General features: G+C 38.4%; 1 protein-coding gene across 1 annotated transcript; it reads left to right on the forward strand.

Annotated features, from left to right (window-relative positions):
- The first annotated feature begins 3,815 nt into the window (after positions 1–3,815).
- On the forward strand, positions 3,816–8,715 carry Exo5 (exonuclease 5). Its single transcript, XM_026412915.2, has 3 exons — positions 3,816–4,079; positions 4,688–4,731; positions 7,313–8,715. The coding sequence occupies exon 3, from the start codon at positions 7,343–7,345 to the stop codon at positions 8,453–8,455; it is 1,113 nt and encodes a 370-aa protein (XP_026268700.2). The 5' UTR covers positions 3,816–4,079; positions 4,688–4,731; positions 7,313–7,342; the 3' UTR covers positions 8,456–8,715.
- Positions 8,716–19,143: the final 10,428 nt, after the last annotated feature.

Consider the following 19,143-nt stretch of genomic DNA (forward strand, 5'->3'; position numbering starts at 1 on the left):
ATTGGAACAATGTGGATGGAGTAGTGTCTGGAAGGGAAAGAAATTCCTAGAAGAAAAGGTTAATGTTCATAAGAGTTCCAAATCCTATCCATTCTTCAGTGCCTGCCCAGAGAATCAGGATTTTAGAACTGGAAATAGTCTAGCAGCTCACCTAATCTAGAACACTGATTTTATAGATGAAGAAGAGATGGGAATCCTCTTTTTTAATTATCCATGTCCTCAGTTACATTTTTAAGAAATGTTTTTATTTGTAGAAGGACACAATACCTTTGTTTTGTTTTTATTGGTGCTGAAGATAGGACCCAATGCCTCACAAGTCCTAGGCAAATGCTTTGCCACTGAGCTATAACCCCAGCCCCTCAGTCACATTTAAAAATTAAAAAAAGTTTGTGTGTGTATAAAATTTGTCAATGGACCTTTGTTTTTTATTTATATGCAGTGCTGAGGATCAAACCCAGTGCTTCATACATGCTAGGCACGTTCTCTATCACTGTGCTACAACCTTAGCCCTCAGTTACATTTTTGACCATCTTTCCTCAAAGTTTGTTACTCTAGCTTTCCAAATACCTGCCTTTAACTGGCTGAATGTAGCCACTGTTTGCTGATGCAAGAGTTTACTTCTTACCTCTATGACTGCCTTAGGAGGTCCTATGTTATGCTTCAGAACCTACCTATTGGCTTCCCTGTTGCATCTGCTTGTTCATTCTCTATCTCACAGGCACTTGTCCCTCTGCCAATCACCAATACACTCTCCTCCAGGGCCATGTTATTAAGCACTTTCTCATCTCTACACATTATTTAGTTTATCTCATTAATATTCTAAGACTTATAACATCTGCATCTCTATCTTAGAAATCTCATCCTGAGTTCCAGAACAATGGATATTGCCACTTGGATATCCTATAGTCAACATGTTGAAAACTCATCTCAAAATTGTTTCAATAAAATCTGTATCCCTTAACCCAGAAGGGGTACTGCCATCAATCCAATTCTAAGATAGCTGAAACTTCTTCCTGTCATCCACTACCTTTCCCAATCAGTCACCAAGTACAGTATATTCTGTTAGAATCTCCTCAGCCTCTCTTCTCTCCATTTCCATATCCAAAGTTTTAATCAGGTTCTTAGCCCTTCCTAATGACATAAGTAGATTACCAACTAGTTTTTCCCATAACTAATCTGTACTCCTCTCTTTATTCTCTGCACTGCTGCTAGCATGATCATTCTAGAACACATATCAAACCACTTTATTCCTTAAAATCCTCAATGGTTTGTCATAACTTAAAAATAAAGGTCAAATTTTAAACTATCGAACACTTGGTATACAGTACTGCCTATATTTTTTCTGGGAGAAGCTTCCAAATTTCCACCCAACCAAACTTTGCTTGGCCATAAAGATCTTATGGTCCCCCAAATATTCTACACTATTTCATGGGTTTTAGTCTTCAACCCTGTAAGTTCCTCTTCTTTCTGCCCAGCTCCTTTGTTTAGTTACCTTCTGTTCGGCCTCCCATGTATCATCAGAGAATGGTATGTTATACGCTGCATAAAATTTGTGCCTTCCTGGATGAATTTATAAAATAAACCAAAAAGATAGACCTTATCTTATAGGATTTTAGATCAGAAAGTAAAATAAAAGATATAAATTTTATAAAATTACAGTTCAACATGAAGTAATGGCCAGTGCAGCAACACCACTTCAATTTGCATTACTTTATTGCTTGTTTCACTCTCTTCTTTTCTGCTATGGGTTTGCACCTTCCAAGTTAAGAAAACAAAACAGTATTTCTTACCTCAGGCTCTTTTTTCTAGCATACTTTGGCTCAAGCAGGAAGGTAACCCCAGCTCAACTAATGGCCAATTTTCTGGACTTCTGTTTAAGTAATAGGGAAATGAACCCCACCTCCCCCAACACCCCTCACTGGACACAAATCTGAAAGGCTGTAGCCCTGGAAAACTAAGAGAGAAAGATAAATACTGACTGGATATGGGACAATCAACCACAGTTAGAAATAGATCCAAGAGATGGAAAGAGGAAGCTCAATCCTGGACATATTGCTTGATGACTAGATCAAGCCTCACCTGAAGTTAGTTTTGGAGATTTCTGCCTCCTCCCCAGTATAATACCCCTGTCACACATGAACCACTCTTTCCCCCCAATATTTCATGTTTGTTTTTCATTATCTTCTGCTTCATTCCACCAGTCACATTGTCCCCCAACACCATTTGAGGAATGGTCCATGTGTGAAGGGGTCCAGGTGGGGGTTTTCTGGCATTAGAAGTTACATCCTGGCTAAAGATGGTTATACTGGGGAGGAGGTAGAAACCTTAAACCTCAATTCATCAATGCCTTTGTTGTAGGGACAAATGAGGCAAGGCACCGAAGATAACAGGAAACAGTTTTATTTGGCTGCAGTCAGGTTCAGAGGGCACAGCTTTTGCTGTAATCAGTCAATCCCCTGAACCCCAAGTTCAGATAGTTTCAGAGTTTTATACCCAGCATGTAAGGGGAGGGCCTCAGAAGTTCACAGTCTGCAGAAGTTCACATAAAAGCAGCTTCTCCTTTCACTGTTTTGGGAAAGTTAACCCTTCAAGGACAACACTTGAGAAGGGGAAAGCTTCTTCTCCCCTTTCTGTCCTCCCCCTGCCAGCTGTTACCATGGAGCCCAATTGGTATACAAACTACTATACTGGATATGTTTGTGAAAAACTAGTAAGGGATGTCCAGCACCTGGAGTGCTGATTTCTTCCCGGCCAGTGGCCAAGTAAGATAGGGCAACATGAAAATAGGAAGTTTATCTACATTGAACTCTTCTGCAGACAGTCCTAAAATCAGCCATGGTGAATATTTCTGGAGAAGCCCAGTTAAGACTTTTCTGTGGAGAAAGGGAGTGCCACTTAACCTTCTCATATCTCACTTGATTAAAATGCTTTTGTTCAACTTCCATGTTCCTGTGAAAAAGGACGTTTTCCTACATAACCACAACAACATTAGTGCATTCAGGATATTTACAATTGATTGATAATATCTGATACAAATCACTTTAAATTTTTCCCAACTGACAGAAAACGTACTTTGTAGTTTTTAGCACCTATATTAGTTTAAAAGCCTTACTGTTTAGCATTTCATATTTAATCTTCAATCCACCTGAAATTGACTTTTGTGATCATGTGAGAAGTTCCCATTTTATACTGCTTTTTGTAAGAATAACTATATTGTCACAGAACCTTCACTAAATAGACCATCTTTTTTCCATAGCTGTGTGATGCCACCTTTGTCATAAATCAAGTTTGCTGTAAAGAAAAGGAAGGGAGCAGTCATAGAAAGGTAGTGGTTGCCTCAGAAGTGTCTTTGGGAAGGGTCTGGTTGTTCTATTTTTGTACGAATGGTGAAAAGTGCGTTAAAAAAAATTACTGACTTATATTTCAGAATGTGATTGTATGTTTCCCAATAAAGGGGTGGGGAACACTACCCCGAGGAGGGGAGCACCGGAATCTTAGAAGTGAGCTCGTGACTTGTCCTTCAGTGGGAAAGCTGGTGCGAGGCTCTAAGATGCAGATACAGAGCCAAAGGCTGCAAGGAGCAGACACAGCGCCTACAGTCAGGGGAGAGTTCGGGCTACAACTAAACGACCAGCACACGGAGCCCCAAGCTCCCAGAGTTTCCCTAAGCCCAAGCCAGCGATAGCAGAAGCCTCCTTGGCCCGCTGGGAGCGGGATTCGCGTCGGAGCTACATCCTCGCGAGGACTGGGCAGCGCCGCGAAGGACTCTGGGAAGAGGTGGTGTTCGGGCTGCCCAGGGCATTCTGGGGCGGGGCTCCAGGCTTGGGGTAGTCTTCTTTCTCTACGCTCGCTCTGCGGGTTATTGGTGCTTTTAAGGAAGAGTCCTGAAGCAGTTCCGAGGCTACGTTGAAACCAAGTGGAGTCTGGGGGGCGAACGAGCTGGGGGACTGTACAGACTGCTTTTCGGAGTCCAAGGGCCTGAGCTCCCAGATCGCTGTGTTCTCCCTCCTTCCCCGCCCCGGAGTGGGAATCGCCCGCGGCCACCGTCTCCGCTCCTCTCCCGACGCAGCCAGATTCTCGTGAGTTCTGAACCTTCTAGCTCCGAAGAATGTGCGTTCGGCTGAGAGTTTCTCAGGGCCGGCGGCCGCTTACTCTCATGGCCCGCTCTTCCAGGACTTGTAGGAAGTGTTTAGAATACTTTTCGGCATAGATGACACTCCCGGAGAGACAGTGGTTTGGGATCCGAGGAAAGCGAAAGCCCGATGACATGCAGGCAGCAGGAACTCTCAGAGAAGCAAAACCTCTGACGTGAAGTCTCTTACCAGAGCTCCTGGACTAAGACTGGAGCTAGAAGAGATACCGACCTCAGAGCTCTTGGGGACATTGTTTATTTTTAACCCTTTACTTTCTGGGAGCAGAGACTTGGTCAAGTAACTGCATCCAGGGCATGGAGAAAATGAAGAAGTCAGCCCCAATAGGGAGGCCAGTGTTATCTAGGATCTGGGGTGCTGGGCAACAGTCTATGAAGTGTGAACTGGGAAGGAGGAAACAGTAATGTGAGGGAGGGGTTCGGTGACAAAGGACCAAAAGATTCCATTTAAGCATAGCAGAGGCCCAAGTGGCTAATCTGGTTTTTTTCTTGCATGTGTGGTCTTCAGAACTTTTCTCCTCCCCTTTATCTTTGTAGTATTCTGCCCTTCCCTGTGAGGAGGAAGACCAGCTGAGTTTCAGGTGAGTCGGCTGACATTTCCTCTTCAGTCTCATTTGTCAGAAAGAATACACTGTCTCATCCCTTCTTTGGTAAGGGAAAGGAGAGCCATATTTTTTTTGAGTACTAATATGGGTACTGTATTTTATCACTCCATGATTGGGTAGCTGAATAGGGTTAGATGAGTGCCCTACTCACCGTGGGACATTTTAAAGATGTGTCAGCTAAAAACTTGTCCAAGATTACTCAAAAAGTCGGTAGCATATGTCTAAACTCTGCTGAACTACTCAAGATCAGGTTCAGAATCCAAATCTGTAGGATCCCTAGATTCTTGACACTGTGCTGGTGTTTACAAGCATCTACTATCTAAGTGACACTATCTGTATTATTCATCTCATGTGTCAGTGGTGTACTGCATTGTGCTCTCCAGTTTTTTTGTGTGTGTGAGGTGTTTTTTTTTTTTTTTAAGCATAGGAAAGTTCAGGCCACACACCTGAGTCCAAATGGTCCATCTCTACTGTATTGTTTTCTTCTTTTAGACAAATAATGCCACAGAGAATGCTCCTGTTCTTTGTTTTCTCCATAAGACATTAATTCACTTAGCTGTTTAGGACTACCCTGCGCTCAATGTTGTATATAAAACAAGTGTGGAGTCTGTATCTTTCAGGAGCTTACTCTCTTTAGAAGTTAATGCATACTAATGAAATATATATAAGTCAGTGCTGTCCAATTTGATTTTCTGTGATGAGGGAAATGTACTATTTTTGTGACTTTTACAGTATCTACTAGCAGCATATAGTTCCTGACCACTGAAATGTGGCTAGTGCAACTGAGAAAATTAATTTAAAATTTTATTTTGTTAATTTAAATTAAGTAGCCACTTATGGCTGGAGGTTACCATATCGGGCAGCCAGGTCTAGATATTTGAAACAGTATTTCAAAGTTAATTGATTTGGATTTAGTGCTCCTTAGACTCCTCAAAAACAATGCAAAACTCAGAGTGTACATGTTAATTGCTATTTGACTTTAGTTTGCTGGAGTGTAAAAATCATTGCCAAATTTCAGGAACTTCGTAGTCCAAATAAAATTATTCATTTTGAAACTATCATCATTTAAAATACATTTAAAGTTTTAAGATATTTATGCAAATGTGTTTCAGTATTTTATTACTATTGAAGTATCCTATAAAGCAATAACTTTACAGAGTGTAAGCAAAAGTCGTATCATTGCATTACTTTTGCTCATTGCAAATAACCTTTCTTATGGCTTTTTATATTTTATTTGACTAATGACATATAGGCTATTTAAAAATTAGTTAAGAACAGCCATAATTAATAATAATGACACTCTCAGAGTGTTAGATATTAAGCTTTGACATAAGAGTTGGTGCATTCACCATGTTCATTGCTTATTAGAATAGCAAAGGGTTTGTTTCATAGTTACCCTAGCAGCTTAAATTTCTTGTCTGACACTAGTGTACTGGTCATACCCTGTTGTGGTATTCTTCTCTATGCAAAGTTAGATAAATGAGGTTAGGAGTCTGGGTTAAAAAATATCTTCAAAAAAGGGCTGGGATTGTGGCTCAGTGGTAGAGTGCTTGCCTCAAATGTGTGAGGCACTGGGTTCATTTCTCAGCATTGCATATAAATAAATGAATAAAATAAAGGTCCTTCAAAAACTAAAAAAAAAATTAAATCTTCACAAAATAATTTGCCTAGTTTCTTAAAAATACTTCAGAGACAAAACGATCAAACACAATATGTGGTTGTTGTTTCCTGATATAAAGAAAAATTATGTAGAACATTTTTAAGACAGTTGGGGAAAATTTGAACCTGGTCTGGAGTGTATTATTAATTTTGTTGGATGTAATAACAGTATTGTAGGAGAATGCTGTTTAGAAATGTAGGCTAAAGAATTTACATCTGAGCTGGGAATGGTGGTGGTACATCCTGTATTCCCAGTGACTTGGGAGGCTAAGACAGGAGGATTGCAAGTTTGAGGCCAGCCTGGGCAACAGTGAGACCCTGTCTCAAAATATAAAATATAAAAGGGCTGGGGGTGTAGCTCAGTGGTGGAACACCCCTGGGTCTAATCCCTAGTACTGCAAAAAAAAAAAAAAAAAAAGTTTCCAAAGTTTCAAGTCATTATTAAATTTGAAGCACAAAAGGCAAACCTCAAATCTCCTTTTAAATCTGAAGAAACTGTGGCCAAGAAAAATGATTTGCTTAAAGCCATACACAGTATATAAGTTGCAGATCCAAGAATAAAACTATTTTTCCACTTAAACTTTTCTGCCAAAGTGAGGATGTAGCTTAGTGGTAGGGTACTTACCCACCATGAATGAGGCCCTGAGTTCAATTCCAAGCAGCTCAAAAGAAAAAAAAATCTGCCAAACAGACATATATAAATGATATAAGGAGTGATTTTTTTTTTTTAAAGTGTACCTGTACGCAACTGTTTGGCATCACTTCTTGGTCATTAAGAAATTTTTCTAAAATTTCAATGAATAATTTGTCATGAGTCTTTTTTATCTCATAGGATTTTGAAAGTGATTTTGAGAAGTTTTTAATTTTGATAATGCATGTCTTTTAACATGTTATGCAGGGACCTCTTTGCTCAGTCCAGAGCTGTGCCATGGCAGAGACTGGGGAGGAGGAGACAGCATCTCCAGAAGCCTCAGGGTTCTCAGACTTGAGTGATTCAGAGTTCCTAGAGTTTCTGGATCTGGATGATGAGTCAAGTGCTTCAGTTAGCAAGCCTGGTCCTTCTGAACTCCCTGAAAAGGATGGCAAGTCTGTAAGCTTACAAAACTGGAAACGAGGATTGGATGTCTCTTCACCCATGGAAAGATTCCACTTAAAATATCTATATGTCACGGACCTATCTACTCAGAACTGGTGTGAATTACAAATGGCATTTGAAAAGGAGCTTCCTGATTTTTTGACACCTGAGAAAGCAGCTGTTTTGGACACTGGTGCCAGCATCCACCTAGCTAGAGAATTAGAACTTCATGATCTTGTGACTGTTCCCATCACCACTAAAGAAGATAATTGGGCAGTTAAGTTTCTGAATATACTATCAATGATTCCTACCCTGCAATCAGAAGGGTGCATCAGAGAGTTTCCAGTGTTTGGGGAGGTGGAGGGTGTGTTTCTTGTTGGAGTGATTGATGAGTTGCACTATACAGCCAAAGGGGAACTGGAACTGGCTGAACTCAAGACACGTAGGCGCCCCATGCTCCCTCTGGAAGCTCAGAAAAAGAAAGACTGTTTTCAAGTTAGGCTATACAAATTTATCTTTGATGCCATGGTGCAAGGGAAAGTAACCCCTGAGATCCTAATCCACCACACAAAATTGTGTCCAGACAAGCCACTGGGGCCTTCAGTGCTGCGGCATGCCCGGCAGGGAGGTTTTTCTGTGAAGTCTTTGGGTGACCTCATGGAACTAGTCTTCTTGTCTCTCACGCTATCTGACCTCCCAGTTATTGATATTCTAAAGATTGAATATATCCATCAAGAGACTGCCACTGCATTAGGTACAGAGATTGTAGCCTTTGAAGAGAAGGAGATGAGAGATAAGGTACAGCATTATATGGCTTACTGGATGGGCCACCGAGAGCCTCAAGGGGTTGATGTGGAAGAGGCTTGGAAGTGCCGTACATGCAACTATGCAGACATTTGTGAGTGGAGGAAGGGCAGTGGAGTGCTCAGCTCCACAATGGAACCTCAAACCAAAAAAGCCAAATGAATAGAAGAAATGTTGGTCTTTTCTGCTCCTAATGAACCTGAAGGAAAGAGTACTCACTTCTGAGCATGGCTTTCATGGATATTGTTCTTATTTTTTAATATTTCTACAACCTCTAATCACATTCAGTCCAGGACCAAGGTTCACAGCTGAGTAGGAGAGATCTGGAGTTACATTGTCTCTGAGCTTTGACATGGATTGCCAAGAGTAAAGATGCTCATCATGGCTGGAGAAAAGGCAATACCTTCAGCAAGCATTGTTTTCCTAAGACAACTCTTTAGGTTCTAATGAATCTTATTTTTTTCTCAAAGTTTCTATATTTTACATTATAAAATAAATGAAATGTTGTCCAGTTGGACTGGTTTTTTTTGTATGTGGGGGTATCAATCTTGGTTCTTCAGAAATGACCAATGTACATAGTTGTGTATATGTTATAATAAGCCTGTGAATTTACATATAAATATTTTGGAAGCAGAATTGAGTAGATCAAAAATTTAAAATAATTATAATAAATATTCTCAAATAGATAAGGGAAATTGAAAAAGTGAAAATACTAGATATGAGAAATACATATGAAGTATATGTAACATTCACACACACACCTGGGTATATGCTACAATTTATATGAGTACAATAATAAGTATGAGAGGGCTGAGGATATGGCTCAGTGGTAGAGCACTTGTCTAACATGCACAAGGCCAGGGTTTCAATCCCCAGCACTACAGGACAAAGAAACTAACCAAAACACCCACGTAAATATGTACAAGAATGTATTTTGTAGTACTTCCACAACAAACCTAGAACCTACCCAGATATCAACCAACAGAAGAGTGAATGATATTGTATAGCAGTCAAAACAAATGAACCACAATGACATGTAACAATTCATATGAATCTTTTTTTTTAGTTGTAGATGGACACAATACCTTTGTTTTGTTTATTTTTTGTGTGAGGTGCTGAGGATGGAACCCAGTGCCCACACGTTAGGCAAGTGCTCTACTACTGAGCTACAACTCCAGCCCCGGTATGTATGAATCTTAGCAACCTATTAGGTTAAAAAAGTAGGTTCCAGAAAATTACATACAGCATACCCTTTTTATAAAGTGAAAAATAACAACAGAAACTTTAAAAAAAATTTTAAATCATTGCCATTTATTTATTTATATGTGGTGCTGAGAATTGAACCCAGTGCTTCACACAAGCCAGGCAAGTATGCTACTGCTGAGCCACAGCCCTGACCCCTTAAAAAAACATTTTAAGGAAAATGTATAGGTAGTGGAGAGAAATTTCAATGCACCTTAGAAGGCAATGGAGCCCTAGCTACAAACATCACCAAAGAGATCAGAGGAAGGAATGATGTAGATATCACTTGAAGTGTAAGAACTTGTTCATGAAGATACTACTGGAGAATTTGCAGGAATAGTTGGATTGGGGGAGGGCAGTTGGTATGGGTGGAGTTTCTGTACTAATGGATGGTGAAGAGTTAGCAGAACATGGTGAATAATCTTATTGTGACTTCGTGTTATAAATGAGCTGTTAACATCTGGGCATCTATAGAAGATTCGATGGGTAACCTTTTATGAGCTACACATACTCTTATGATATTTCTTTTCATTGACTGAGTGACAAGTCGTGTGCCAGGCATTGTGCTAAGTATTTTATATGATGAAATCTGTGTATCAGTTATCCCCAGTGAAGGGACTGAGGCTTAAAAAATGTTAAAAATTACTCTCCCAACCTCCCATTGTATGGAAGTGGTAAATTCCAATTGAGATAGGTCTGATTGCAGTTCTTATGCTCTTAATCATTAATTTGTAAAGTTTTTCTTGCTGTTATTAAGTCTCCTGGACTATGAGCATTCCTTTTCTGAACTGCTGAGATCACAGTGTTTTAGATTTATGATTCCGCCCCCCCCAGATTTTGGAATATTTGCACATACACAATGAGATATTTTGGGAGTGGGGCCAATGTCTAAGCAAGGACTTCACTTACGTTTTTTATATACTTTATACACATATACTGAAGGTAATTTTATACAAAATTGCTTATACACCTGCATTTTTACTCATCATAATGAGTTTGGAGTGGAATTTTCTGCTTGTATCATGTTGGCATTCAAAGTCTCAGATTTTGGAACATTTCAAAATTTGGGTTAGAAATGTGAAATGTTGTATTATTATGGGACTTGTATTATTCTGGGACTTAGTAAATTTAGAATTAAACCATGGATGTAGTAAACTGGACTTTCTAAAGTAAACAGTATTAAGCTAATTGTCTCCAAGAAAAAAACTTGCTCAGGGTTCTACAGCATCATCTTAAGTTATACAAGAAATTTCAAGAACAGAAAAAAAAAACCAAAAACGGTTTCAGATAGTGACACTCAGAATCCAGTAATTTTCTGAGATCCCTAATCTTTATTTTAGATTAACATTCTAGTTATCTTTTTGTATTATAAGAATAAGTTGAGGCATCTGTAGTTGGGACTACCCCAGGATCAGTACTATGGTATGCATGCTTATGCCGTCCCAAAATTAATATGTTGAACTTCAAACCTCCCAAGGAGGTGGTAGGAGGTGGACCTTTGAGAAGTTATTAGGCAGTGCAAAAGAGCCCTCTTAAATGGAATTGGTGCTCTCATAAAAGAGAACCAAGGGAACACTTTTGCCTTTACGACTATATGAGGACATAGCAAGTCACAACCTGTGAAACAGAACAGACTCTCACAAGACCATGATTCTTCCAGAACCTTGATCTTGGACTTCTCAGCCTCCAGAACTGTCAGAAATAATTTTCTTTATAAGTCCTCCACCTTGTGATATTTTGTTATAGTATCCTTGATAGCTAAGACAATCACTGATGCTGTTCTCTACACGCAGTATGTAAGTGTTGTAGCCTTTATATAATCTAATAATTTCTTTTTGGTGAATTCTGCCTAAGGTTTCTAGACTCCAAATTATGTCCCTCTTTGATGTTTGTTCAGTAAGTGGATAAATGAAAAAAGACATTACAACAAGCCTATTAATGTTTTTAAAAAATGTGCTCTTTGCACTAGAAAGTTAGTTATACCCCTTAATTTGGGCTAGATGTAACTGTTTATAATATGATAGAAATCACCAGAACAATAGTGGCTAAACAAAACAGAAATTTATTTTTCTCTCGTTCAAAAGAATACTAAATATAGTTATTCCATGTCTGGTGTGCACCCATGGTATCAGGAACCCAGTTTTCTTCTCTTGTTTCTCTTGCATCAACATGAGTCTTCAGTCTAAAATGACTGCTCAAATTCTATACACCCATTATACATTCAGCATGAAGTTGGAATAGGAGAAGGGCATCTCTATAAAAACACACTTTAAATTTGTACCCCTTCTTACACTTACATCCCACTGGCCAAAATTTGGTCACTTGGTCTTAGTTGCAAAGACGGCTGGGATACAGAGTATTGATTATGGGTAAGCATATACCCAGCCAAAACCTAGAGATTCTATGATTGCAAAAAATAGGGAGAACAGAGAGAGGATTCCAGGAATATAGTGGAGTCCAAAGCACCAGAAGGAAATCTTTCTCTTCACCTAGAAAGCAATTGCATTGGCAGAATATGTCTGATGAAACTATTTTGGAACTCAAGTCCATTGAAGGCTTGCAACTTCCAGGGGAAGACTTAGATGCTAAATTGTGGTTAAATTTGGTCAATTTCAACTTTTAGTTCAGTAGAGCTAACATGCTCCACACCTCACTCTTGAGGCAGGCTGCTATGTATGTATACACAGAGCAGTTTGCACACAACTCAGGGGGCCAGAGTGGGGAAAAAGAACCTGTCGTTCAAATAGAATCTATCCTCTGATTGCTGCTTCCTATCACAGCATTGCAGAGAAAGAGGAAGTGGCCACAGTTGCTGCCCCTCCTCTCTTTGTTGCAGCTTCTCCCCCTCAGGTTGAAGTAACTTACAGAGAATTTAAAGAGCTGGCTTCATATTCCCTCTTTTGGAAGCCAGACATTGAAGACTATGGGCATTCAACAATAACTAAGTATATTAGGAAAACTAGAAATCACAAAAGGCCTTAAAAGTTTGCAACATAGGTTTATGTCTATGCCAATAGTCAACCTATGTTGCAAACATAGGTTGACTATTGGCATAGACATAACCTAAAGCAATCTAAGTACAAAAACAACAACAAACTCTGAGAAATTGGGAGAATCTAATTTGCAGACTTAACACATTATTAGATTCAGATATGCAGTTTTCAATAAAAACCACAGGCACACAAAGAAACAGGAAAGTTTTGCCTATTCAAATGGAAAAAATAAGCCAACAGAAACTGTCTCTTTAAAAAGGCCTGATAGTACTATTAGACAAAGACTTTAAAACAATTGTCTTAAAAATGCTCAAAGAACTGGGCTGGGGTTGTGGCTCAGCGGTAGAGCGCTCACCCAGCATGAGCAAGGCCGTGGGTTCGATCCTCAGCACCACAGAAGAAAAATAAATAAAATAAAGGTATAAAAAATGCTCAAAGAACTAAAGAAATACACATAAAAGGGATCCTTTGTCGCCAACTAGCCAGGCTCACAACCTGAGTTGGGTTCACAAAATCTGGCTACCTCAATAACTAAGAAAATGGCGAAAAAAACATGCAACACACAGAAATACCTTTTGCTTGCAGGAATCAGTGATGGCTCTCAACCTTAAGGGTCTGTTGGAAATTCAGAGCTTGTACCTGGATTCTTTATTTTTATAGGGGGGCACACAAAGGTAGGTTCAATGGAATGTTCTTTCCAAATAAGGCCAGGGGTCAGGTTTCAGGGGGTTGAGTCTAACTTCATGATGTCTTGTGGTTATCAGATTGACTGACATCTTGGAAGGCCACACTCATCTCAGGTGCTGTGTGGGATCAAAGGCAGAGCAAGTGAAAAGGACATATACATCGAACAGCCCAGTCAGAGAAGTATTGTCAGTCCAGTCCCCTCAAGTGCTCAAATGCTCACAGCTGGCTCACACAGCCCATGGCTGGCTCATGACAAATCCTCAATAAGATTATTAGCAGATTAGTCATCAGAAAATGGAGGCCAGAAAGAAGTGGACCAATATTGAAGGTACTAAAAGAAGAAGGAAAAAAGACCCCTGTCAATGAATGATTTTATTAATACTATATCCAGCAAAACTTTAAAACTGAGGGAGAATTAAGATATTCTAAGAATTAAAAAAAAAAAACTTACAAGAGCTGAGCAGAGGAACCCTGACTGCTGGATAAGTTTCACCACTTCCTGCAGAGCATCATTGAGGAGAGGGACTCTGGTGTCTTTTAAACCCTCTGCTTATAAGGCATCACTCATTAACCCCATCCAGGACCCCACACAATCCTCTTGGGGTTACAGTTTCTCTGACTTTCTTTGTTCTGATGTCCTTAACAATGTTGAGGAGGACCTGTCAGAATGTCATATAAAGTGGACCATACAGCATGTAGCCTTCTCAGACTGGCTTTTTTCCCTAGCAGCATCCCAGGAACCACTGACATTCAGGGATATGGCCATTGATTTCTCTGAAGAGGAATGGAAATGCCTGGACCCTGCTCAGCAGACTTTATATGGAGATGTGATGTTAGAGATCTATTGAAACCTGGTCTTTGTAGGTATGTCTTCTCATTAAAACCCAGAATTTTCAGGAGAGCTGGAAATAAAATATTTTTTGCAAAACTTAAAAAAAAAAACTTAAGAGTTTATTGTTAGTGCTATACCTGCCCTGCAAGATAATGTTTCAAGAAGTCCTAAGGTGAAAAGCAAAATACAAAAGCCAATGAAAAAGTAAATATCCCAATAAGGCAAACACACAAGCAATCACAAAAGCTAGCACTGTTATAACAATGGTTTTAACTACATTTTTATTTGCTCTGAGATTTAAGAGACTAATGTTTTTTTAAAAAATAGTCATAGGGGGCTGGGGATGTGGCTCAAGCGGTAGCGCGCCCGTCTGGCATGCGTGCGGCCTGGGTTCGATCCTCAGCACCACATACCAACAAAGATGTTGTGTCTGCCGAAAACTAAGAAATAAAATATTAAAATTCTCTCTCTCTCTCTCTCTCTCTCTCTCTCTCTCTCTCTCTCTCTCTCCTCACTCTCTCTTAAAAAAAAAATAGTCATAGTCTAGGGGCTGGGGATGTGGCTCAAGCGGTAGCGCACTTGCCTGGCATGCGTGCGGCCCAGGTTCGATCCTCAGCACCACATACAAACAAAGATGCTGTGTCCGCCGAAAACTAAAAAATAAATATTAAAATTCTCTCTCTGTCTCTCCCCCCCTCTCTCCCTCTCTCTATCTTTAAAAAAATAGTCATAGTCTAAAAGCTAGTAGTTTTGATTTAGAACTTCATATTTTGATTTCTACATAATTTAGGAGACTTGCATTTAAGAGAATTATTTATGTTTGAGAGCACACCATGTAGAAAGAAGTAATTTTGTGTTACCAAACTGAAAGAAATGGGGACAAAAGAGTAGTTTTTGTATATTATTGAGATTAAAATGGTATAAATTCAAATTAAAGTGTAACATTAGAATATTAAATGTAATTCTTATAGTAATCACAGAGATATCTATAGAATATAAACAAAAAGAAATAAACTAAAAAATTGCAAGAAACAAACTAAAACATGATAGTAATTTGTGAAATTAAAGACAAAATCTACAAGGCATATAGAAAACAAATTGCAAAATAACAGAAATAGGTCCTTCCTTGTCAGTAAGTGCAAATTAATTCAACTATCCAATCAGATTGGTAGAAAGTATAAAAACACATGATCCAACTATATGTTGTCTATATGGGACTCACTTTAGATCCAAAGGCACAAATAGACTAAAAGAATAGAAAAGGGCATTTCATGGAAATAATAACCAAAATGTAGCAGGGGAGGTGAACAAACAAACTTTTAAATCCAGAGAGTTCATAAGAAATAGAGGACATTATATATTTAAAAAGGTCCAATACAGCAAGAAAATATAATTAGAAATATTTACTCACCCAATCACACAGCATCAAATCTGAGAAGCAAAAATGACAGAATTGAATGGAGAAATAGTTAAGTAATTAAAACTGCAGATATCAGTATCCCATTCTCATAAATGGATAAAATCCATTACTAAAGAAATAGAGGACTCGAAAACACGCAATGTATCAATTAGATCTAATAGACATTAAAGCATGATCCCCAAATGGAATGCTACTCTTACCATGTACATATGGAACATTTTCCAGGATAGACCATGTTAGGTCACAAATTGTTATATGTCCATACAGAGTATTTTCTCCAACCGCTCCTGGAAGCAATTAAAAATTAGAAACAAAATAAACTGGAAAAATTCATGAATTTATGGACCAAAGAAAAAAATCTCACATTAGGAAATATTTATACATGGATGAACAAAACATAATATTGCAAAATTTACAGAAGATAGTGAAAGCAACGCTAATGGAAAACTATAGCTATAAATTCTTACATTAAAAAACAAGAGCTAGGCACAATGGTATACTTTTGTAATCCCAGCAACTCAGGAGGCTGAGGCAGGAGCATCAGCAACTTTGCCAGGCTCTGAGGAATTTAGAACCTGTCTCAAAAAATATAAAGGGGGGGGGCTGGGGATGTGGCTCAAGCTGTAACGCGCTTGCCTGGCATGCGTGGGGCGCTGGGTTCGATCCTCAACAACACATAAAAATAAAATAAAGATGTTGTGTCCACCAAAAACTAAAAAATAAATATTAAAAAATTTTCTCTCTCCTCTCTCTCTCTTTTAAAAAAATATATATATATATATAGGTTTAATCACTGATACCAAAAACAAAACACACAGAAAACCCCCAAGAAAGATCTCAAATCAACAACCTAACTTTAAAAACTGGGAAAAAAGCTTGCAGAAGGAAAGAAACAAAGATTAGAGAAAGGATAAGCAAAATAATGAATAGAAACACAACAAAGTCAGTGACGCTCAGAGTTGGTTCTTTGACCAACTTCTAGCTAAGTGGACTAAGGGAAAAAGAGAAGACTCAAATTACTTAAATCAGAAATTGGAGACAAGACTACCAATTCCACAGAAATATAAAGGATTGTGACAGAGTAATATGAACAAGTTTATGCCAAAAATTGGATAAACCCAGATGAAATGGACAAGTTGCTAAGAACACAGACCTACCAAGACTAAATCATGGAGGGATAGAAAATCTGAATAGATCTACATATGAACCAGCTTTATTGTGCACTGGCTATTTGCATGTACGCGACAGAACACTCACACACAAGGCAAATTGTACATAAAATGTATTTATTACTTACAGATAGGCTACAAGGAACAACAAAAGCCTAGACTTTTGGGCAATTCAGCCTTAAAGTGCAGGTCAGCTTCCCAGAGTGATGGTGGCTTGTCTGTGTGTAATCCACTTGCATTGCAGCTGAGGGACTCTGGAAAGCAGTACATGATACAGCTAGAGTTAAAGGCCATCCTGTATCTGGGGATTGGAGATAGGAATAGAGTTGGGCTGTTCCAGCCAGCTTCTCCTTCTGTCAGCATATTGCATTTCCACCTCTTTCTTGATAACTTCAAGCAAGAATCAAGGAGAACAGTGTCAGTCCAACATTACCCAGGGAACTGTCCTTGAATATAACTAGTAATGAGACTGAATAAGAAAATTAAAAATCTCTGAGGAAAAAAACCTGAGCCTGATGACTTCACTGCACAATTGTACTGAACATTTACAGAAGAGCTAATGCCAATCATTCTCAATCTGTTCTAATAATTTGATGATTAGGAAGCTCCTTGTAGCTTATTGTATGAGTCCAGCATTAACCTAGCATCAAAGACAGATGAAGACTACAAGAAAGAAAACTAGAGGCCAAAATCACTTATGAACATTGATGCAAAAATCCTCAAACTAGCTGACCAAATTCAGCAGCACATTTTAGAAATATAATGATGACCAAGTGGTATTTATTTCTGCAATGCAAGAATGGTTCAACATTTGAAAATCAGTCAATATAATATGTTATATTAACAAATGAAGGGGAAATCCACCTGATTATTTCAGATGATTCAGAGAAAGTATCTGACAAAATTCAACATTCGTTCATAATAAAAATACCAAAAAGCTGGGAATGAATGAAACTCAGTTGGTTCTTTGACTAACTTTTAGGTAGGTGGACTAAGGGAAAAAAAAGACACAAATTACTTAAATCAGAAATTAGGGACATTACTACCAATTCCATAGAAATATAAAGGATATACAACCTCAACTTTATGCCAATAAATTTGAGAGTTTGTGTGAAGTAGGCAAATTCCTTGAAAAATGCAAACCACCAATACTCTCAAGAAGTTTATATCCCAAACAGTCCTGTATCTAATAAAGAAAGCAAGACTGTTCTCTTATTATTTCTGTTCATTGCTGTAGTGGAGGATCAAGTAAAGGCATCCAGACTGTGAAGGAAGAAGTAACTTTATCTGAAGATGACATAATCATCTGTGTACAAACTGTGGAAACACTTAAAATGCTACTAGCCAATATTCAAATATAAATTGTATCTGTATATACTAGCAACAAATACAAATCTCTTATACAATTTATAATAGCATAAAATATGAAATATTTAGGGATAAATCTGACAGAATTTCACTGAATCTATAAAACATTCATGAGATAAATTTAAAAACCTAAATAAGTGGAAAGATCTACCATGCTCCTGGATTGAAACATTAAATATTATTAAAATGTCAATTCTCCTCAAATTGATATATACATTCAAGACCTTGAATATAGAAAACTCTATATTTATGTAAATAAAACCATAGACACATTCACCTTTATTCAGTATTCACAAATATTTTCTGAGTACTTATGTAGCAGGCTGTCAAAATATAGTTATGAACAAGATAAAAATGTTTACTCTCATAAAACATGTCACATGTACTATGAGAGAGGGGAAAATAAACGAGAAATCAAGAATGGTTCCTAAGTTTCTGCTTGTGTAACCAGGTGTATGATGATGGTACGGTGATTAAACTAGGAGAAGTCCAGGAATTATGAGTTTGTTTTGGTCATGTCAAGTTGAAGATGAATTTTAGGTATACAAGAAGAGATTTCAGATCAGATATAAGGAAGTAGGTCTGAATTGAGAGGAGAGATAAAGGAGATTTGTCATTATCATATAAATGATATTTAAAACCATATGCCCTGATGAAATCATTTAGAGAAAGAGAAAGAACAACTTCAAAAAGAAAAGGCTTGCTGGGCACAGTGGCCCACGCCTGTAATCCCAGAGGCTCAGGAGCCTAAGGCAGGAGAATAAGGATTTCAAAGCCAGCTTCAGCAACATCAAGGTGCTAAGTAACTCAGTGAGATCCCATCTTTAAATAAAATACAAAATAGAGCTGGGGATGTGGCTCAGTTGTTGAGAGCCCTTGAGTTCAATCCTTGGTATCCCCCCACCCAGCAAAAAAAAAAAAAAAAAGGCTCAAGGCCAAACCCTTGAGTATTTCAACATTTGCAGTTGGAACAGGCAGAGTATTCAAAAAAGGAAATACAGAAGCATTTTCGGTGAGATGGGTGAAACTAGCTGTATCACACATGCTCTAGAAACCTCAAGAGGAAGTATTTCAATTTTGTTGAATGTCAGGGTCAGAGAGAGAATCTACTTAATTTGTCAAATAGAATTTCATTGGTA

The sequence above is a fragment of the Urocitellus parryii genome, chromosome 11, assembly GCF_045843805.1.
Source record: "Urocitellus parryii isolate mUroPar1 chromosome 11, mUroPar1.hap1, whole genome shotgun sequence".
Classification (NCBI taxonomy): Eukaryota; Metazoa; Chordata; class Mammalia; order Rodentia; family Sciuridae; genus Urocitellus; species Urocitellus parryii.

Excerpts from the sequence above, each read along its gene's own strand:
- Exo5 (XM_026412915.2), top strand. The coding sequence starts at position 7,343 with ATGGCAGAGACTGGGGAGGAGGAGACAGCATCTCCAGAAGCCTCAGGG.